The 19,151-nt window shown below is 40.3% G+C and overlaps 2 protein-coding genes across 2 annotated transcripts; both read left to right on the top strand.

Annotated features, from left to right (window-relative positions):
• The first annotated feature begins 31 nt into the window (after nucleotides 1–31).
• uck2b (uridine-cytidine kinase 2b) lies at nucleotides 32–3,815 on the top strand. The gene is made up of 7 exons (XM_063219690.1): nucleotides 32–350; nucleotides 1,433–1,592; nucleotides 1,742–1,838; nucleotides 1,934–2,076; nucleotides 2,166–2,263; nucleotides 2,409–2,457; nucleotides 3,155–3,815. Exons 1-7 carry the CDS (start codon nucleotides 228–230, stop codon nucleotides 3,289–3,291), a joined length of 807 nt encoding a protein of 268 aa, XP_063075760.1. The 5' UTR covers nucleotides 32–227; the 3' UTR covers nucleotides 3,292–3,815.
• An 8,075-nt stretch (nucleotides 3,816–11,890) lies between these two features.
• Nucleotides 11,891–18,458, top strand: czib (CXXC motif containing zinc binding protein). Its single transcript, XM_063219686.1, has 8 exons — nucleotides 11,891–11,981; nucleotides 12,071–12,154; nucleotides 12,414–12,470; nucleotides 12,878–12,959; nucleotides 13,673–13,704; nucleotides 13,814–13,891; nucleotides 17,560–17,625; nucleotides 18,216–18,458. Exons 1-8 carry the CDS (start codon nucleotides 11,976–11,978, stop codon nucleotides 18,291–18,293), a joined length of 483 nt encoding a protein of 160 aa, XP_063075756.1. The 5' UTR covers nucleotides 11,891–11,975; the 3' UTR covers nucleotides 18,294–18,458.
• Nucleotides 18,459–19,151: the final 693 nt, after the last annotated feature.

Genomic DNA, 19,151 nt, shown 5'->3' with positions numbered 1-19,151 from the left:
AGGTGACGTAGCAGACGCGCTGTGCAAAAATGTCTTCTTGATTGTTAAAAATAAAGCTATATGGGCCACCTCAAGAGAGATAGGTATAACTGCTTGTGGTAACTGTGAGTGGTGGCATATAAAACTGATTAATTGGGACGTGTGTTTTGACTAAATTAGAAATGTCAGGTGGGGACCGTAAAAGGAGAGGGATGCTGGGAAACGTGTAGTACGTCGGAACTAAACACATGTTGCGCTCATTTGCAAGCATGGCTGGTGACAGTGAGACACGACTCAGGTGCACTGAAAATGATCGACCAAGTAATCCTCCTTTTCTAATTGGCGTGTCTGGAGGCACAGCTAGTGGAAAGGTGAGAATGTATATTTACAACATAATAAGATAGCTCTAGCCTACTGTGTGTTCATGTGTTGAGCGGGGAAGGCGACGGACTTCGACATTCCCGTAGTAGACCCCCGCTACACAATTCAATTAGCAAGATATTCTCAATGGGTGTTAACTATTCCCTCGACATAAACAGTATGTGTGTGTTGCTCAGTCGTTGAACTTGTTACTATTGGTAGTTGTTATGCACGTCTTTGTTGGTTCTTCGTGTAATGTAACCTAAGCTGTGTCGGTTAGCCCTCTAGCTAAATTGGCATACAGACCCAACTATGGTCAGGAGCTACGTGGCGCAAATATTACTTGGTGAATCCACCCACGATGTAAAAGCAGATCTAGAGCTACGTGTACTTCGAATAGAATAGAGCGAATAGAATATCCCAATTTTTGGCTTTGTGACAAGTCCATGTGATTGTATGTGGGCTAATGTTATCCAGCTAACTAATCTTACGGGAAAACCCACCTTTCAGAAGGAAGTCGCCTGACACGTTGTTTACCCAATGACGCGATTGGTCACAAAACTCCATAGATTTTTAACTTCTGAAGGAAATGGACGGAAGGAAGTGTGTCAATGTATTGTGAAGTCTAGAAAAATATTAACCATTTATGAAGTATTTATGAAGAACGAACGGCTATCAGATTGAAGTAGAAATGGTGGTGATGTGTTTGTTGAAAATGAAATCAAAGCTGACAGTTTGACAGCTTTCACATCTTCCCATATTCCATAATTGAGTCAAAGTATTTTAGGCTTACTGTCAAAATTGCACGGTTCAGTCCCATTTATTATATGAGCTTGGACGCGTTCCCAGGAATTCCATACATGGATTGGGGTGTTGGATCATATTAGCAAAGAAATAGTAATAATGGCAAGGAACAAAGCTGGCAACTCGTGCGTAAAACCTATTTTACGCACAATCTATTTTACGCACGACTTGCTACCTTTGTTCCTTGACATTATTTCTGATTTCTTCTTGATTTGTAAGTAGATTTTTTTTATTTTATTTTTATTTTTTTACTGGAAATTGAATTTACTTTTCACATTCATTTTGGCAGTCTTCAGTTTGTGAGAAGATTATGGAGCTGCTGGGGCAGAATAAGATTGACCATCACCAGCGGCAGGTGGCTATCCTCAGCCAGGACAGCTTCTATAAGGAACTCACCCCAGAACAAAAAGCCAAAGCGCTTAAAGGCCAATTCAACTTTGACCACCCTGGTAATATGCATCCTATGGGTAGTGACTTAACCCATAATTGCAGTAGATCTTAACTAGTAACTGAAGTAATTGAGTTTGCCATTTTGTTGCCTTGAGATCTTCTGCCTCACACACTTGAATGTTTGTATTGTCTTCAATTGCATGCACAGATGCTTTTGATAATGAGCTGATCAAGAAGACACTACATGACATCATTCAGGGAAAGACTGTTCAGATTCCAGTATATGACTTCATTACCCATTCCAGGTCTTACAAAAACTTCTAACTCTCTTGAGTTGAAATCTTTTAGCACCTCTGGATTGTCATTTCAACTAATATGTGTATTATACTGATGATTTCAGGAAGGATGAGTATGTTACCCTTTATCCAGCTGATGTGGTGCTCTTCGAGGGTATACTTATCTTCTACTCTCAGGAGATTAGAGACAACTTTCAGATGAAACTCTTTGTGGACACAGATGCAGACACCCGCCTGTCAAGAAGAGGTGAGGCGGCCTCACTCACATTTACAGTAATGAATCTGGTGATTCCAATGCTGTATGTTAATGACATGCTCTCTCTATGTTGGTGTCAGTTTTAAGGGACATCGAGGAGCGTTGCAGAGACTTGGAGCAGGTGTTGACTCAGTATATAACGTTTGTGAAGCCAGCTTTTGAAGAATTCTGCCTGCCCGTAAGTTTGCCGATGTGTTGTCCATTTCAACATTTCCGTCGGCTGCCAGTGTCTTGTCTTAGTTACTGGGTGGTCTTGTTTTTGCGTTTAAAAAATATTTGTTTCACTTTTTGACCACTTGTCTTTTCTTATTGATTGATTTTAGACCAAGAAATATGCAGATGTTATCATCCCTCGTGGTGCAGACAATCTGGGTAAGCATGAATTTCATCCCTCTAAATGACCGTATTGTTTAAAGCAGGGGTCAGGATTTTTTTTTTTTAGGGGCCACTTAAAATTGTTTTAAGTCCTCCAAAGGACCAGACTATAACCACAAACCAGGTTTTCTGTAAACGGCCTGTGGGGCCTAGGTTCCCCACCCATGGTTTAAAGGTATGGTATGTAGGATTGTGTCAAGAGTTGGGAATACAACTATGCTGCTCTTTGCAACTGTGCTGCCTACTGCCAAATTGGATTTTTTCGTGAATATTTATTTTTCTAATTTTTACGACTCGTTTTTGAAGTTCTCTGGGGTGATAGCTGAGTTGGGGAGGCGGTGGGTCTGTTAAAGGTGCTCTATGTAGGGTTGTGGCCACAGTAGGTTTTGTAACTATGCTGCTCATTGAAATAGTGCTGCCTACTGCCAAATTTGATCTTTTTATGAATATTTACTTAATGATAAACTAATATTTACTAGTATGACACAGTACGTTTTGCAGCTAAAAATGTCTTTCTGGAAATTCAAAATGGCGGACCATGGCGAAGATCCCCCTTTTCATGTATAAAAAAAGTGCAGTTTTTCTAGTCATAAATGAATACTCGGAATGATGCGTATTTATAACCAGCCATGTGACTTAAATAAGGGAGCAGCCTGGTGGTTAACCTTTGTTTATGCTGTCTTTCATTTTGCAGTGGCAATAAACTTGATTGTTCAGCACATACAAGACATTTTAAACGGTGGGCACTCCAAGCGACAGACCGCTTGCGTGGATGGTCATGTTGTGCCTCCAAGAAAACGAAGGACCTCGGAATCCAGCAGGCCTCATTGATCTGTTTTTCCCCATCTTCAGAAGCAAGTGGAAAGCACATAATGCCTGTGGATAACAGGACATTGAAACAAATTATATAGCTTTGTCTCCACTGTTAGTGAGACAATTGTCTTGTATTTGAGTATCAGTTGTGGTTCGCCAAGAGATTTACAGCATTTTTTTGTTAATGGTGATGAAGTGATTGAAGACAGAAGAGCATGGACCTCTTATGAGTGCTAATTTAGATTTTGATTCCCCTGAGAAGAGCTGTGATTTAAATGGGCATAACGGTTAACTGTTTCTCTGCTAAGGGTTGGTAAGTTTATTTTTCTTATGTAATATGAATATCTTAACAAGATTAACACCTATGTTTTATGTTGTATGTTCATAATATAATATACAGCCCCACCTTGCAGTATTGGCACCCTTGAAGTTTATAAAAGATTTTTATTTACTGTCATGTGCTCATGAATTGGAGAATTCACAAGTAATGAAAACTCCCTTTGCTCAAAACAAAATCCAATGAAAGCAAAAAGAAAATGTAGAAGGAGTCTGCAGCCAAAAAAAAAACGTGTTGGAAAAAAAGCTGAACAGTGATCTGTGGTTCATGGCATTTGAGCACATAGTGGGAGATAATGATGAATATAAAAAAACAAAATATGAGAGGGGAAAAAAAAGAAAAAGGTAAAGCTGCCGGAGTCACTGTTATTGGCACCTTTTTCTGGATATCACTGTGGAAACTTAATTTGACTCAAATGTGGCAAATCACAAATGGGAATTAACTTTGATAAATGGCTATTGTCTGTAGATATTTTCAACAACTTTTCAGACTTCTATGTTTGGATGTACGTACGTATGTATGTACATGTTTGGCAGATTTCTGAGTAACTTGACACAACTTTGAAATTAGTATGACTAGGTCTTTTGAGATGACCTGGTGTCCCCAGACAGCTCTTCTGTCTTCAACTTTAAGAAAAAGGAACAGGATATAATGGGTGTCTTTTTAAAACACAAATATCAGCATTCATTGGCTATTTCAAATCCTATGGCCTAAAGCCACATATTTGCTTATGGATATATTGCACATTTTATAAATAAAATGAAAGGGTGCCAATACCATTAGCCGCCGCTGTATAAATACGCAATAAATACCGTGACCATGTTCTGCCTTAAGCAGTGACTAGCGGGGCCCAGGGTAGCGGACTTTAGCAGATTTCGGTTTAGTATTGGGGTTGATGAAATATACATTTCAATGCTCTGGACTGTGAATTGTTTAGATGCAATTTCCCAGTATTCATTTCTTTCCTATTTGTTTTTTTTTGCCAACTTGCTTATATCAATCAACCAAATAAAATTGATTTTGATTTGAGCAAAGTGAAGGGCAAGGTTTTGAAAATATGACTGTCTCAAGACACTGTGTCAATGACATTGTCACTCTCCTGCCACTTAATTGGATATTGTCTTTTTCATACCATTCTCTGTAAGGCACAGAGATGGTTGTGACTCATGAGTGAATATCACAGTAGATCAGCAGTTTTTGAAACCTCAGACCACCCCATCTGATGCTCTGTTTGAACTGCAAAATATTGCCTGGTCCATGCTTAACTGCACAGAGTTGACACCATGCCATTGGTTGATCAAAAACTTGTATTAAAGAGCATTTGTGGCCAGTGAGTCTATGGTGAAGCATTTGGGGGGACAGTTGGATACACAACAACTGGATACACAAATACGTCTAAATCTTGAGATATCACATTTTGTTAGTTTTACAGCATTTTCAAAAGGACATTGGAATACAACAGAAAGCTGTATTTGTGCTATTAACTTAAACTTTCACTTGACCGGACAAATATGTTAGTTTGCACCCCTAACGGTTTTCCGAGGATCCTTGAAACAATCTTGGAGCTCTTTCAAGTACTTATAGGTTCATCAAAGAACATTTAGGTTCCCCACAGTGGCAACTGAGGGGGTCTTTGAGGAACCTTCAATATTTGCAATAGGAGGAAAGTGTGGCAATGGAAAGGGCCACTGTGCAAAATGATATGATGCCGTTTGTGCACCTGTTGAAGAAATGCACCATCCATACAATACACCACACCCTCAAAGCTAAGTACTGAGTACTTGGTACTATACCAACATTTGTCCTATGGATAAACATATATGTGATGTTTCGTTGACTAGTGACCTACTACCATACGTCAGTTACAGTACCACCATGTTTCTGTTGCAAAAGCTCATGATTGCTACAGTACAGGAAGGGCAGAGGTGGAATAACTGGATCGGTAGTGAAAGTCTTACTGACATATTCCTTCCGCCCCTGCTGACAACAGCTGGTTCACTGAATTCAGGACTTTCTGAGCCCAAGATTTCCTTCTCTGGTTAAGGGTAATTCCCCACCCCTAATAAGGGGTTAGTTAGGTCTATAGGTGATAGCTATACAAGATTGATTCTAGTGCAATACATCACTGTACTGTTGAGAGTGTAACACATTTGTGTAAATGAAATAAACGTTTTGTACCATTCATCTTTGCTTCTGTCATCCATTTCTGAAATGTGGCTTTATCAAATAATTACTTTAAAGAGAGATAAAGGAATTATATTTTTGGAAACGCTTCTCACATTAGCTGCTCTGGTATTTTGAGATTGGTGTCCTGTGTAATTATTAATTTAGTGGCGTGGCGTGTGTCTGTAGCAGTTTACATTACTGGCGAAGTAGATATCCTGAATCGGTGCTTTAGGCCAGTGTTTCTCAACCTTTTTTTAGACAAGACACCCTTTCAATTCATGAAAAATCTCAAGGCACCCCAAACCATCAAACCGTAACATGGCATCCCATCTGATACCACACAAGCTTAGAAAAGTAACACATTTGGAGACGTTAGAAGTTGCAGCTTTATCTCAGACAGGCTATGTGTAGGTCATACTGGGGTGACCTAAACTTACTTTATTTAGCTTACTTTATTTAGCGTAAATAGTAGACTAACTAAGCACTAACACTGACTAAGCATTAATTTATTAATTTAGACAAATATGTATTATATTACATAATTTATTCATTTATTTAGGTCAATTTTACATACCATCAGCCACGTTTCTGCGGTTCCCCTGAGGGGGGCACGACACCCCGGTTGAGAAACACTGCTTTAGGCACTTATGCATTCAGAAACTACCATTTGTTTTAGCCTCTTAGACAGTAAACTCAGTGTGTTATTGTAAATGTCAGGCAAATGTTAACTTAACATTGATTTTAAAGTCTCTCTTATGGTTGGGTATTTGTAGTGCATTTGTTGCCCAAGCAAATATCCAACAGGTCAATAAACATTCATCTCCAGAAGGTGGGAAGATGAGCTCAAGAAAAGACAACAAAGTTCGCTAATTGTATTATTATTTATTATGTTTTGTGTAAATTGTGTGTGTGTGTCTTTTGGTCCTTGGTCTTCAATAGCCTCCAAAGCCCAACCTCCTCCTGATCCACCTGAGCAGCAGGGACCTTTGTTTTCCTCCCTTTGGGCTTTTGGCCTGGCCGTTGCTGCCTCCCTCTCCCTTTGCATCCACATGGGGTTCCTGTCTTACAGTGGCCATGGTCTGCACTCTGTCTCCCATCATCCATCTGTCTGCCAAGTCCTGTGACTCTAAACGAATAATCGCTCCAGGACCAGTTATGTTCTCCAGCTTCTTTTCTGCTCCCAGATGAGGCAGTGCTTCACCAATACCAGAGAGAGTGGATAAGAGAGAGGTTCCGCTGGCCCATTGTTTCCGGGTTCTACTGTCGCAAGGGGGAGGGGGGGGGATCCCCCTTTAGGCAGACCTAAGACTGTTCTATTCATTCTAGGACCATTATGACACGCCCCTTTAGGCAGACCGGAACCTGGTCACGTTAGGTGCCCATAGAAACCTATTATGTTGGCATATCTCTATACTTGAAGAATCTCTGCCAATACTGTCCACAAGTGCATCCCTTTTCTCAAATTCCAAAGCTGCCAGTCTTCTCTCCAGATGTTCTATTTTGCGCTCATGAGCTTCCTTTTCTTCCTCTCTCTTCTTTCTCAGAGCCCTGGCAATGTCTGTGTCTCATTTTGTTCATTTCCATTTCTATTGTGATCAGTTACAGCACATTGTCCAGTCACAGAACTTGGCAGGTGCACAGTTTGACCTAGTTCCCTACGGTAGCCTAATAATGCATACTGTAGGCCTATGTCACAAGTACACTCATTGAATTACACAATTTAGGCCGATAGAAGCTGTTTCATTATGACATTATGTATGATGTCATTCTCATTACATGTTTATAATTAATTATTGGCATTAATATAATTAATATATATATTTATATATATTATTATATTATAATATTATCATTAGGCTATATAATATAATATCATACAATATAGGCCTATATATTAATAGAATTAAGACCAATTGGCATTAAATATATTATTTCATCATCACTGACTACAGCAGGGGTCCCCAACCTTTCTGGGTCTGAGGGCTACAGAGGGCTACCCGGGGGCTACAGAGGGCTACCAAGGGCTACTTTTGTTCAAAATCCTCTGTCTTGACATCATTCCCAAGTCACAATATGATTGAATGATAATTTGATTATACAGTCAATCCGGAAAGTATTCACAGCGCTTCACTTTTTTCACATTTTATTATCTTACAGCCTTATTCCAAATGCTACAAATGAATCTCTGTTGTCAAAATCCTACAGAAATTATTTCATTATGACCATGTGAAAAACAAGTTGTCTTGGCAGTTTTGAAAATTTATAAAAATAAAAAACAAACAGATCATTTTTACAAAAGTATTCACAGCCTTTGCTTAATACTTTGTAGAACCATCTTTGGCAGCATCTACATTCATTTTTTCATGACGAAATGAAAAGGAATTAAAAGGGAGGTCTTGGTGTGTTCCAACCTTTCAGTACATTGAAATTGTGCATTTTGAGTCTGCACCTGGCTAAAATAGATGGGTGTGAGTTTTTAAAGAAATCATATGGAGAGTATCATGATCTACTTCTGTAGTCACAGTGCATGTTGACATGCATGCTTCTTTAGGTGTAATTACATTACATTACATTGGATTTGGCAGACGCTTTATAACCAAAGCGACTTTCAAAAGAGGACATAATCAAGCCAACATCACAAGCAAATACAAAGTGCACAGGAGATATACAGAACAACAAGTGCAGTTGCAAAGAGGGGTTAGTTTTTTTTTTTTTTTTTTAAAGAGTAAATAACGAGTACACACACACACACAAACACACACTCACAAACTAAACTAAACTAAACATCATGTCAGGAGTCTGCCCTGGGGCAAGGCCAGTTCAAGCATTAGATTCTCTCGAAAGAGGAATGTCTTTAGTTGTTTCTTGAAGGCTGCAAGAGATGTGCTTAGTCTTGCTGCCTCTGGGAGACTGTTCCACCACTTGGGTACCACAACAGAGAACAATCTTGACTGGGAGTACCTAGAGCGACTGGATGGCAGAGCCAGACGGCTTGTGCTGGATGAGCGCAGTTCTCTTCCAGTAACATAAGGCGTTAGTAGGTCCTTCAGATAAGCTGGGGCCGTTCCTGTGATGGTTTTGTAGGCAAGGGTCAACGGTAACCAGTGCAACTCAATAAATAGAGGAGTAACATGGGTCCTTTTGGGTTGATTGAATATCAACCGTGCCGCCGCATTCTGGATCATCTGCAGAGGTTTTAGCGCACAAGCAGGTAGACCTGTCATGAGTGAGTTGCAGTAGTCAACGCGGGACAGGACCGTGGCCTGGACCAGTCGTTGTGTAGAATATTGTGTTAGCACAGGTCTGATATTCCGTACGTTGGACATCTGGATTCGACAGGTCCGGGTGACCGAGTTGATGTAGTTGGAGCATGACAGCTCATCATCAATCATGACGCCAAGGTTTTTGGCGACTTTGTTTGGGGTCACGATGGTGGAGCCTATCTTGAGGTGGATGTTGTGACTGAGCGACTCTTTAGCTGGGATCACCAGGAGCTCTGTCTTGGCCAGGTTCAGCTGTAGGTGGTGGTCCTTCATCCATGTTGACAAATCGGTGAGGCAGGCAGAGATGCGTTCCGAAACCGTGGTGTCCTCTGGACGGAACGACAGGTACATCTGGGTGTCATCAGCATAGCAGTGGTAGGAGAACCCATGTGTTTGAATGACACGTCCCAGAGAGGAGGTGTATATTGCAAACTGAAGGGGTCCCAGCACTGATCCTTGTGGTACGCCTGTGGAGAGGGTGTGAGTCGTAGACAGCTTCCCTTGCCATGACACACTGAAGGTGCGTCCAGAGAGGTAGGAGTTGAACCATGAGTGGACAACGCCTGTGATTCCCATGGCTGTGAGTATCCTCAGGAGGATCTTGTGGTACTGAAAGATTGAAACACAGATATCCAATGTTGACGGCATCCATACATCGCCAAACCATGTCAGTTCCACAACCATGCTTGACTAGCCAGATGATGCACTTTTTGTGTAAAACTCCACCACCACACATGCTTAACACCATCTAAAGCAAATTTGTGTATCTTGGTCTCAAGAGAGATGAACAGACCAAGGATATGGATCACTGGAACCATGTCGTGTGGTCTGATGAGACCAAGATAAACAAATTTGCATTAGATGGTGTTAAGCATGTGTGGTGGTAAACAAGTGCATTTTACCAAAAAAAGTGCATCATCTGGCTAGTGGGACTGACATCGTTTGGGGATGTATGAATGCCGTCAACATTGGAAATCTGAAGTACACCTAAAGAAGCATGCATGTCAACGTGCACTGTGACTACAGAAGCAGATAAAGATACTCTCCATAGGATTTCATTCGAAACTCACACCCATCTATTTTAGCCAGGAATGTACAATTTCAACGTACTGAAAGATTGAAACACACACACCGATGACCTCCCTTTTAATCCCTTTTCATTTCGAAATGAAAATTGAATGTAGTTACTGCCAAAGGTGGTTCTACAAAAGATTAAGCAAACGCTGTAAATACTTTTGTAAAAATGAATTCTTTGTTTTTCATTTTTATAAATTTTCAAAAGTGTCAAGACAACTTGTTTTTCACATGGTCATAATGGAATAATTTGTGTACGATTTTGACAACAGAGATTCATTTGTAGCATTTGGAATAAGGCTGTAAGATAATAAAATGTGAAAAAAGTGAAGCGCTGTGAATACTTTCCGGATTGATTATAGGTTATAGAGAAATAATCTCATATTTAAATTAAGAAAAACATTAACTGTGACTAAAATCTTGTAGTCGTCACTGTTTATTAACATCTTTGGTGGGCACCTCAGAAGCTCCTGAAGGCACCTGGCGCCCGCGGCCACCACATTGGTGATACCTGGACTACAGTATTCTGCTTGACACTGCAAAAACGCTCTGACTGGAAACTTAATTCTTATGGTGTAAGGTTTCCAAGGCAAACAAGTCATCAAATGAGGCTTGTTGGATTCAGTGTATTGACAATGCATAAAGACAACTTATCCAGATAGCCTGCATGACCTTCCTAATAAGAAAGCAGTTTGTGTTGCATTGTGGCCTATATTCATATCCAGCCAGTCATTAGGTCATTAATTCACAATACACTTTAGTAGGTAAAGGGTATGATAACATATCTCGTTATTAGCTAGTTTCCCCTTTTAATCAATTTCCCCATTTTAAACAGGATTTTTTTCAGACCAGTGGAAATGTAACCATCTGATGGCAGCTGAACAAAGTGTGCTAGAGTAAATGTCACTCACTGCCATCAACAATATATCACTGGTGGACATAAACAAATACGCTATTCACGTTTCAGTAGGCCTAGGCCTATAATTATCCCCAAAAATTAAATATAGCCTATTATTTAAGTTGATCATATCAACCAGACCTACCCCAAATTAATGAATACAATTTAAAATACAAGTAAAATTTTTACCCATATAAGAATTGATTAAATAAGTTAATAAGTTGAGGAGCAAAGTAACTTACATCTTGTCTCTTGCTGTTGTGTAGAATGAGTGTCTTTTGGAGTTCTCATGGTCAAGAAGATCAAGAGAACTGCAGTTTTTGTGACATCACAATACACATCTGCATTCTCTACCAGTCATAAATGAAATCAGCCAAAGATGTTCTTTGTTTTTCAGTTCACAGACCGTCTCTGGTAGAGCTGCCATCCCTGCCCTGAAATATCTTAGAATAATTTAAAAACTGACTATCAGAAATAAAGCAGATTTTTGAATTTTGAAAACCTGACGATTCTATTGGAATGTGTATGTGGCGTAAACGAAAAAGTGCACAATATTCCTCCCTCCTGCATAATATTCAGGTTAGGTCATACAATAATATTACATTTTTGTTAAATAATGTATTTCTTCACCCATACCACAATTACAATTCATGCAGTTCCCTGTGATTAGTTGCCTTTCGTTTTCCTTCTGTATTTTTGCTTTTTGATGATGAGAGGTAGGCTATGGGCCTATTTTCATGGGTGGGATCATGACCTGTTTCAGCTGAATGAGGCCATTTCATCTCTCTCTATGAGGGTTAAATGTGGGAAATATCCAGAAGCTTAGGCTACATTTTACAGGTATGTCTGTCTGCATGTTCCTCCATTTCCCACAATGAATCAGTAAAAAAAAAAAAAATGACGCTTGCGCACAAGCTGACACCGCGTTTGAGCACGCAAGCGCATACGAACTGGAGATTCCAAGATGGTGGTAAGTGAGGTTTGGAAGAAATTCTGACAGTAGTTCTAGCTTATTAATTGTTTTACGTAACATTTATTCAATGTATCATTTTTATACAGAAATTTGGGATACAGTTCAAAGCCACTTTAGAGAATGTTACGAACGTGCGGCCCGTGGGAGAAGATTTCCGGTGGTTTTTAAAGGTAGACTGGTCTTCTCTAAACATGACAGCCTACTGCTTACAGTTGCATTTCACACTTTATGTTGCTCCACATGGATTCAGGCTTTCAAACTTGTGTTGATGTTCATATCCTCGAAAAAACCGTTCTAGTCTAAAGTCACAGACAGGCATCTCCTGCAGTCAAAACAATTCTTTCTCACGCTGGTGCGTGCAACTCTTCATGTTTGTGTGTTGTCACTCTAAAGTCATAAAACTGATACGTATTTGTTCCTATTTTCCAGCTTAAATGTGGAAACTGCGGGGAGATTCCAGACAAATGGCAGTATATTACGTTAATGGTAAATTAAAACTCTTTCACATCAGTGAAGCACATTCTCTTCTGAAGATTGACCATTGGATGCATTTAGTTGCCGTTCTGTTATATTTAACTGCCACGTTCTAACTTGACCAATGACTGAGGATGGATCAGTGTTGGTGTTTATGCCTCTGTAGGCCTAATCATTGCGTAGCTAGGCTACTGGAAGTACAGTGGATTGCAGACTTCAGAGCTTACAGGGGGTTCCCTTCTAGATGTTTTTAACCAGGAAACAAAAAACAACATCGAAAATGTACTGTGCAGATTATTGGCTAAATGAATCTTAAGTGTTTGCAGATCATTTGATTTTAAAAGCAGTTATTTGCACAGATGAATTTGAAACTGCCTAGTTATCAGTTACAGTAGAACTTGTGATCATTTTCCTCACAGGAAAACACACCGCTCAAAGGTGGCAGAGGAAGTGCAAGTATGGTTCAAAAATGTAAGCTGTGTTCCAGAGAAAACTCAATTGGTAAGTATGGGGTGTAGTAAATATATGGCTATATATATATTGTTGCTTTTACTTGTGCTTGTGAGCAGGTGAAATTGCTATTATTGATTAGCAAGGTGGATAGTGTTGCACGGTTGAAGACAACATTATTACCCCCCTCATGAAATTAGACATCTCTTGTTGTTGTTAAAGCACATTGAGCTGCATGTCTGCCTGGTATGAGTTGTGCCATACAAATAATGTTGTTGTTGTTGTTGTGCTCAACATCCATGCGATTTGGACCAGAAATGGAAAACTGGAACAATGGAGAAATGTGCCAAAGTCCCTAGGAGTACTTGTGCCAACTACTTCGTCATCAAATAGCCTGTTGTCAGATTTGGTTTGGGTACTGTACCGTATTGACAATTATTAATGAAGGAGCTAATCATTTTGTCCTCATCCTTTTTGCCCTTTTTTGTTTAAACTCTGTGAATCAATGAAATAAATCCAAATTAAACGTATTGCACTTGATAATGTATTTGTTTCCAACACAACAGAAACGTATTAATAGTGGTTATTCTCACTGAGAAATAAAGAGAGATGTCTAAATTTCAGGAGGGGGCTGATCATTTTGTTTTGAACTGTATGCATTTTATTGGCATATACATTATTGACATCTCTGTTGCTGTTTGTATATTATTGGCATATACAATATTGACACCTCTGTGCATTACTATTCACATGGTCTTTGACAGATATCCTGAAAGATACCATCACACCATACAATGTAAGTAAAAAAAAACAACAACAAACATTACAACTCTTTGTCTGGATCACATTGTGGCTTTGGTGTCAGGATGGTGGTTAGTGTCTCAACAGGTGTTTTTCTACCACAGGCAGAGGACAATGAAAGGTTTAAAACCATGGTGCAGTTTGAATGTCGAGGAATGGAGCCAGTGGACTTCTGGCCACAGGTGATTCCTTGAATTCTGCACTTCTCTGCAAGAGCATCACTCCACTGCATTTGACAGTATGTTGTATAAGATGGAAATGATAATGGTAATGAACAGTTAGGGTCAGTATTTATAATTATTTTTTTCTGTTTTATATTGGTCTTAAAATGCATTAAAGGTAGTAAATTACACTGCTCACAAAAATATATAGATATACGGTATGCCTTTTTTGTTGTGAAGTGTATGGGAAGTGGGAACGTTAACAATAAAGCTGTGTATCCTGACATTAGGACTTATAAGTAGGTGCATGTATTGCAGTGATTTCTATCCCATATCGGCAGCAGACCCACATCAATTCAGGTTGAGAAAGGGCCTAGGAACTTGCAAGAGGCAGGATGGGAGTCAAAATGTTGTCTTGCAAATGTCTCAGCATGACATGATAAATCAGCATTTTGAATAGGATGCACTTCAAAATGATTCATTCACATGTCTTGGGAGCATTAATTTAATCCCATAATGCACGCCGTACCATCTGAGGCACGCTGTAATAGTCGTTGAATGGTTCATTACCATAGTACTACTCTACTATGACATAACACAGGGCCTTTAGTAATGCACCACGACTCGGTCATTGCCATTCTGGTAACAACGAATGTATAACGCTGTGTTTTAAGGGGTTTAACCTCTATTGACAGTAGACACCAGTGACAATGTTTTTTTCTGCTGCTGCTAGAGGTGCCTAGATTTCTATGCTAGGTTCTCACCTCATATAACTTTTTGAATCAGAGTGAAGTATAGTGAGAACTGAAATAGAAGTAGAAGTACAGTGAGCCCATGTGTGAGTAAAAAAAATCCTGAAGGATTTCTTGTGTGCATGAGAAACTTTCTGGTGCGCATTAGGAAGTTAAGTTTCTGTTGTGATGTTATTTTTTAGATAACTTCTTTAAATAACAAGAAAATGTATTGGTAGATTCATGGGTAAAATACATGCTGTTATCTGTAGCCCCATAATACACGTTGTACCATCTGAGGCACGCTGTAATAGTCATTGAGTGGTTAATTACCATAGTACAACTCTACTATGACATAACACATGTCCTTTAGTAATGCGCCATGACTCGGTCATTGCCATTCTGGTAACAACAAACGTATAACGCTGTGTTTTAACGGGTTAAAGCGATACTGCATCATTTCTGGAAATAAACGAATTTTTCACCTTCCCTTGAATAACATTTTGACTTTTCTCTTTCTCCGGTACTTCCAGACGTTCTCCGTCTAGTGATGTTACTTCTAGTTCCAAGCTAGCAATTAAGGTGCTGTTTCCACGTAGCAGGATATTTTTTTAGCAGGATATTTTTTTAGCAGGGTATTTTTTTCTCCTGCTAGGTGTAAACGCAACATGTGGATAAAAAAAATCCTCCATTGTAACAAATGCGTTTCAGACCCCTAAACAGGATATTTTTTTCTCCTGCTATTTTTTTTCTCCTGCACCTGGATTTTTAAATATCTGCTACGTGGAAACGGAAGGCCAAAACCAATGCAAAACCAATACAAGCAGGAGAAAAAAATACCCTGCTAAAAAAATATCCTGCTACGTGGAAACAGCGCCTAACATTGAATCCAATGGTACTACCAGCTGGTACCATACGATTCCATTGGATATGCCAGCAGGGAGGTAGAATTTACGCTGCCATACTCCTGGAAGTGCAGGAGAAAGATAAAACTCAAGAATTTAACTGAAGGCAAGACGTCAGCTTATTTCCAGAAATTATGCAGTATCTCTTTATATTATATTGGGGCGGCCGTGGCCTAGTGGTTAGAGAGTTGGTCTTTCAATCTAGGGGTTGCCGGTTCGAATCCCCCCTGACCTCTCCCTACATCTCCATCCATGGCTGAAGTGCCCTTGAGCAAGGCACCTAACCCCACATTGCTCCAGGGACTGTAACCAATACCCTGAAAAAAATAATAGTTGTAAGTCACTTTGAAATATAGCTGCAAGCAGCAATGCGGGGCCAAGCAGTAAACTTGCCAGAGCCGCCACGGCAACAGAAGGAACTGCAGCGCCCCCTTTGGTCCAAATCTCGCCAATGTTGGTGTGCATTCCTTGGACGAGAGTGTGATCACGTAAACCAAGTTTAGTTTGAATCCGTTGAAGAGCTGCCGAGATATGAGCTCACTTCCTGTTACCTACCTGTTGGTGGCGCTAGAGAGCTTGGGGTCTGGATTTGTTTGTGGGAGGTCATGGGATGGACTAGAATGTGTGCAAAAAATCCTAACAGAAATTGACTAACGGTTGCTGAGATATGACCTCACTTCCTGTTTTGCCACCTTTATGACAATTTTGATTGGCTGTCACCGGCAAACGACAAGAGGTGTTCAAAATTCTTTCCTCTCCCCCCTCCCTCTCCCTCCCTCCCTCCCTTCTTCCCTCTCTCTCCCTCTCCCTCTCCCTCTCCCCCCTCCCTCTCCCTCTGTCTGTCTGTGTGTGTGTGAGGAGGGGGTGGGGGGTGGTGTGCAGGGGCTGGGGCAGTGGGGCTTGACCCCCTGCCGAGAATGGTGTCAGTGAACGTGCGCAAGGGGAGCAGAGGAGACAGAGAGATGAGAAAAAATCCCTCCATTCTTTCCACAATTTTGAATGGCTGCTGTGAGCTGATAGTTTTTTCAATCGTTACGAAAATCCATACCTGGGTGCAACATGGTGTGAAGATAACCTGTGTACCAATATTTTGAAAATTGGGAGTAGGGTTCAAAAGATACAGGCAAAAATGTAGCTAAAATTTTGACCTGCTGGTGGCGCTACAGAGCTTGAGCTGGGGATTCGATTTTTTTTGTGGTAGGTCATGGGATGGACTACTATGTGTGTACAAAATCCCAGCCTAATTCAACAAACGGTTCTTGAGATATGACTTCCCTTCCTGTTTCACCACTTTTACGACAATTTTGATTGGCTCTCAGGACTAAACGATAAAAGATATCCAATATTCCTGAAGACCCCATGTGTAGCTCAGTCCAGAGATACTATATACCGAGTTTTGGGCGAATTGGTCAAAAATTGCGGGAAAATTAACATTTTTATTGAATTTTACAAAATTCAAAATGGCGGGAAAACTATCCTGGCGGAAAATGACGTCATATGGTGCGTTGGATTCGTCTTGACTCAAGGATTCCAGGGATACCAAGTTTATGAAAATTGGCCCAGCGGTTCAAAAGTTACAAGCAGAAATGTACCTGCAACTTTGACCTGCTGGTGGCGCTAGAGCGTTGGGGCTGGGGTCCTATAAATTGCTGTGGGTAATGCTGAGACTGCCCCGAATGTGTGTGCCAATTTACAGCATTTTCCTGCCTACGGTTCTATGGGCTGCCATAGACTTGCAGAGGGATAGGAATGGTGACTAGAGAATAATAATAATAATAATAATAATGAAGAAAACCTACTAACTCTATAGGGGCCTTCGCCAGCTTCGCTGCTTGGCCCCTAATAAATGAAAGTGTCAGCTAAGTGCAATGTAATAATGTAATGTAATATTAAGTCTTGTAGTGTCGCTGGGAAAAGTTGTGTGGTGTTCTTTAAATTCTTTGCTTTATCCATTATATCCATTATCCTTTGCTTTATACAATACATTTACCATGAAGCCAGTGAACTATGTGAAATCTTCACACCTTGTTTGCCACTCCATTGTTTCCCCCAGGCCGGCTTTGCAGCCGAGGGAGCAGAGTCGGGGACACAATTTCCAGAGGTCACGCTGCTGGAGAAAGTGAGCATATTTCTTCTCCTTACCATCACTTGATCGGTGACATTGGGCTCGTTTCTGACGGAGCAGTGATGCTTTTGCGATGCAGCGCACATGCACACTTTGTCAGTTTGACCAGAATGCATCAAACTGGCAAAGTGTGCATGTGCGCTGCATCGCAAAAGCATCACTGCTCCGTCAGAAACGAGCCCTTCATTTAGTAGTAGCTGTCAGATGGTGCAGCCACATCTGATGCCATACTTGTATTCAAGGCTCTAAATTAACACCAGCCAACCAGCCAAATGCTGGTGAAATTTCATTTTGGCTGGTAGAAAATTAAACTTGGTAGCCACTTCGACCCATTAGTTAGAGTGTGACTGGCTTCTAAGATTAATATCAACGAGCCATTTTGGCTGGTGTTAAGAAAAAGTTTATTTAGAGCCCTACTTGTATTAATTAAATGTTAAGAGTTGGTTGTTAATATTTGGTTGGTAATTGAGTTTTTAGATAATTGAATGAAATCTACTGCTAAAAAACATAAAAGACCCAGTTACAGCCTTTACAATGACCTAATAAAGTTTCTTTATACTGAATTTCAACCCTTCCTATTTTAGGATTGGACAGACTATGATGAGAAGGCCAGTGAATCTGTTGGAATCTACGAGGTTACACACAAGATTGTGAAGTGCTGATCAGCTTGCCCATGTTTGGTGCACAAAGAAATCCTCTCCGTTTGCCGTGTGTCAGCAACTGACATTGGACTGGCAATAACTGCAAGGGGAGGAATCTTAAAGAAAGATCAATGGAGGGGCTGGAGCTCTTTGTTGGAGTCTTCAATAAAGATGACCGACTGTGAACAGTTGTAATCGTTTTATATTGCTTTGTGATCTGTCATGTTGTGCCATAAATGTATGCTGTTTTATTGTGAAAATCAGAAAATTGATCAGATATCGCACATATGCACTGCTCAAAAAATGAAGGAAATGTCATTCGATTAGAAACGTGCTCATCAGTTGCCTGCTAAGCTCATTTTGCTGGGCCTTTTCAATGACCTTCCTATATTGCCTGCCTGACACAAAAAAGGTTCCTCTGCAGGGTTGTAATTCCTCTTGGTATTTTACCAGATGTTTTTAGGGGTCTCACACTGTATATCTTATCTCTCCATCTTACATTTATTATTTTTAAAAATGTTGTGTTTTTTAAATGTTTTGTGTGCGTGTGAGAGGTGTAGGCTACTACTACTCTAAAACAATTGCCCAATAGGCCTACTGGGGCAAATCAAGCTCTACCTTTACTTCTACATTTACACAAGCTCTGGACACTGTGCTGAAGCACAGCAAGCCTTCTTAGTTGCCACAATTCACTTTGATGTGCCATCTTTGATGAGCTGAGTGACTTCAGTGGGTGAGAAACACCATGTCATGGTACCTCCAGGGTACTGACCAAATGTGAATGTAACCAAAATATCACCCAGAAAAGATAAAGAGACAAATGATCTGTGGGACCCCCTGCCCCCTTCTCATACTAGAATGATGGTCGACTTGGAGTTG

The sequence above is a fragment of the Engraulis encrasicolus genome, chromosome 16, assembly GCF_034702125.1.
Source record: "Engraulis encrasicolus isolate BLACKSEA-1 chromosome 16, IST_EnEncr_1.0, whole genome shotgun sequence".
NCBI lineage: Eukaryota > Metazoa > Chordata > Actinopteri > Clupeiformes > Engraulidae > Engraulis > Engraulis encrasicolus.
This window is presented reverse-complemented; position numbering and strand designations above follow the sequence as displayed.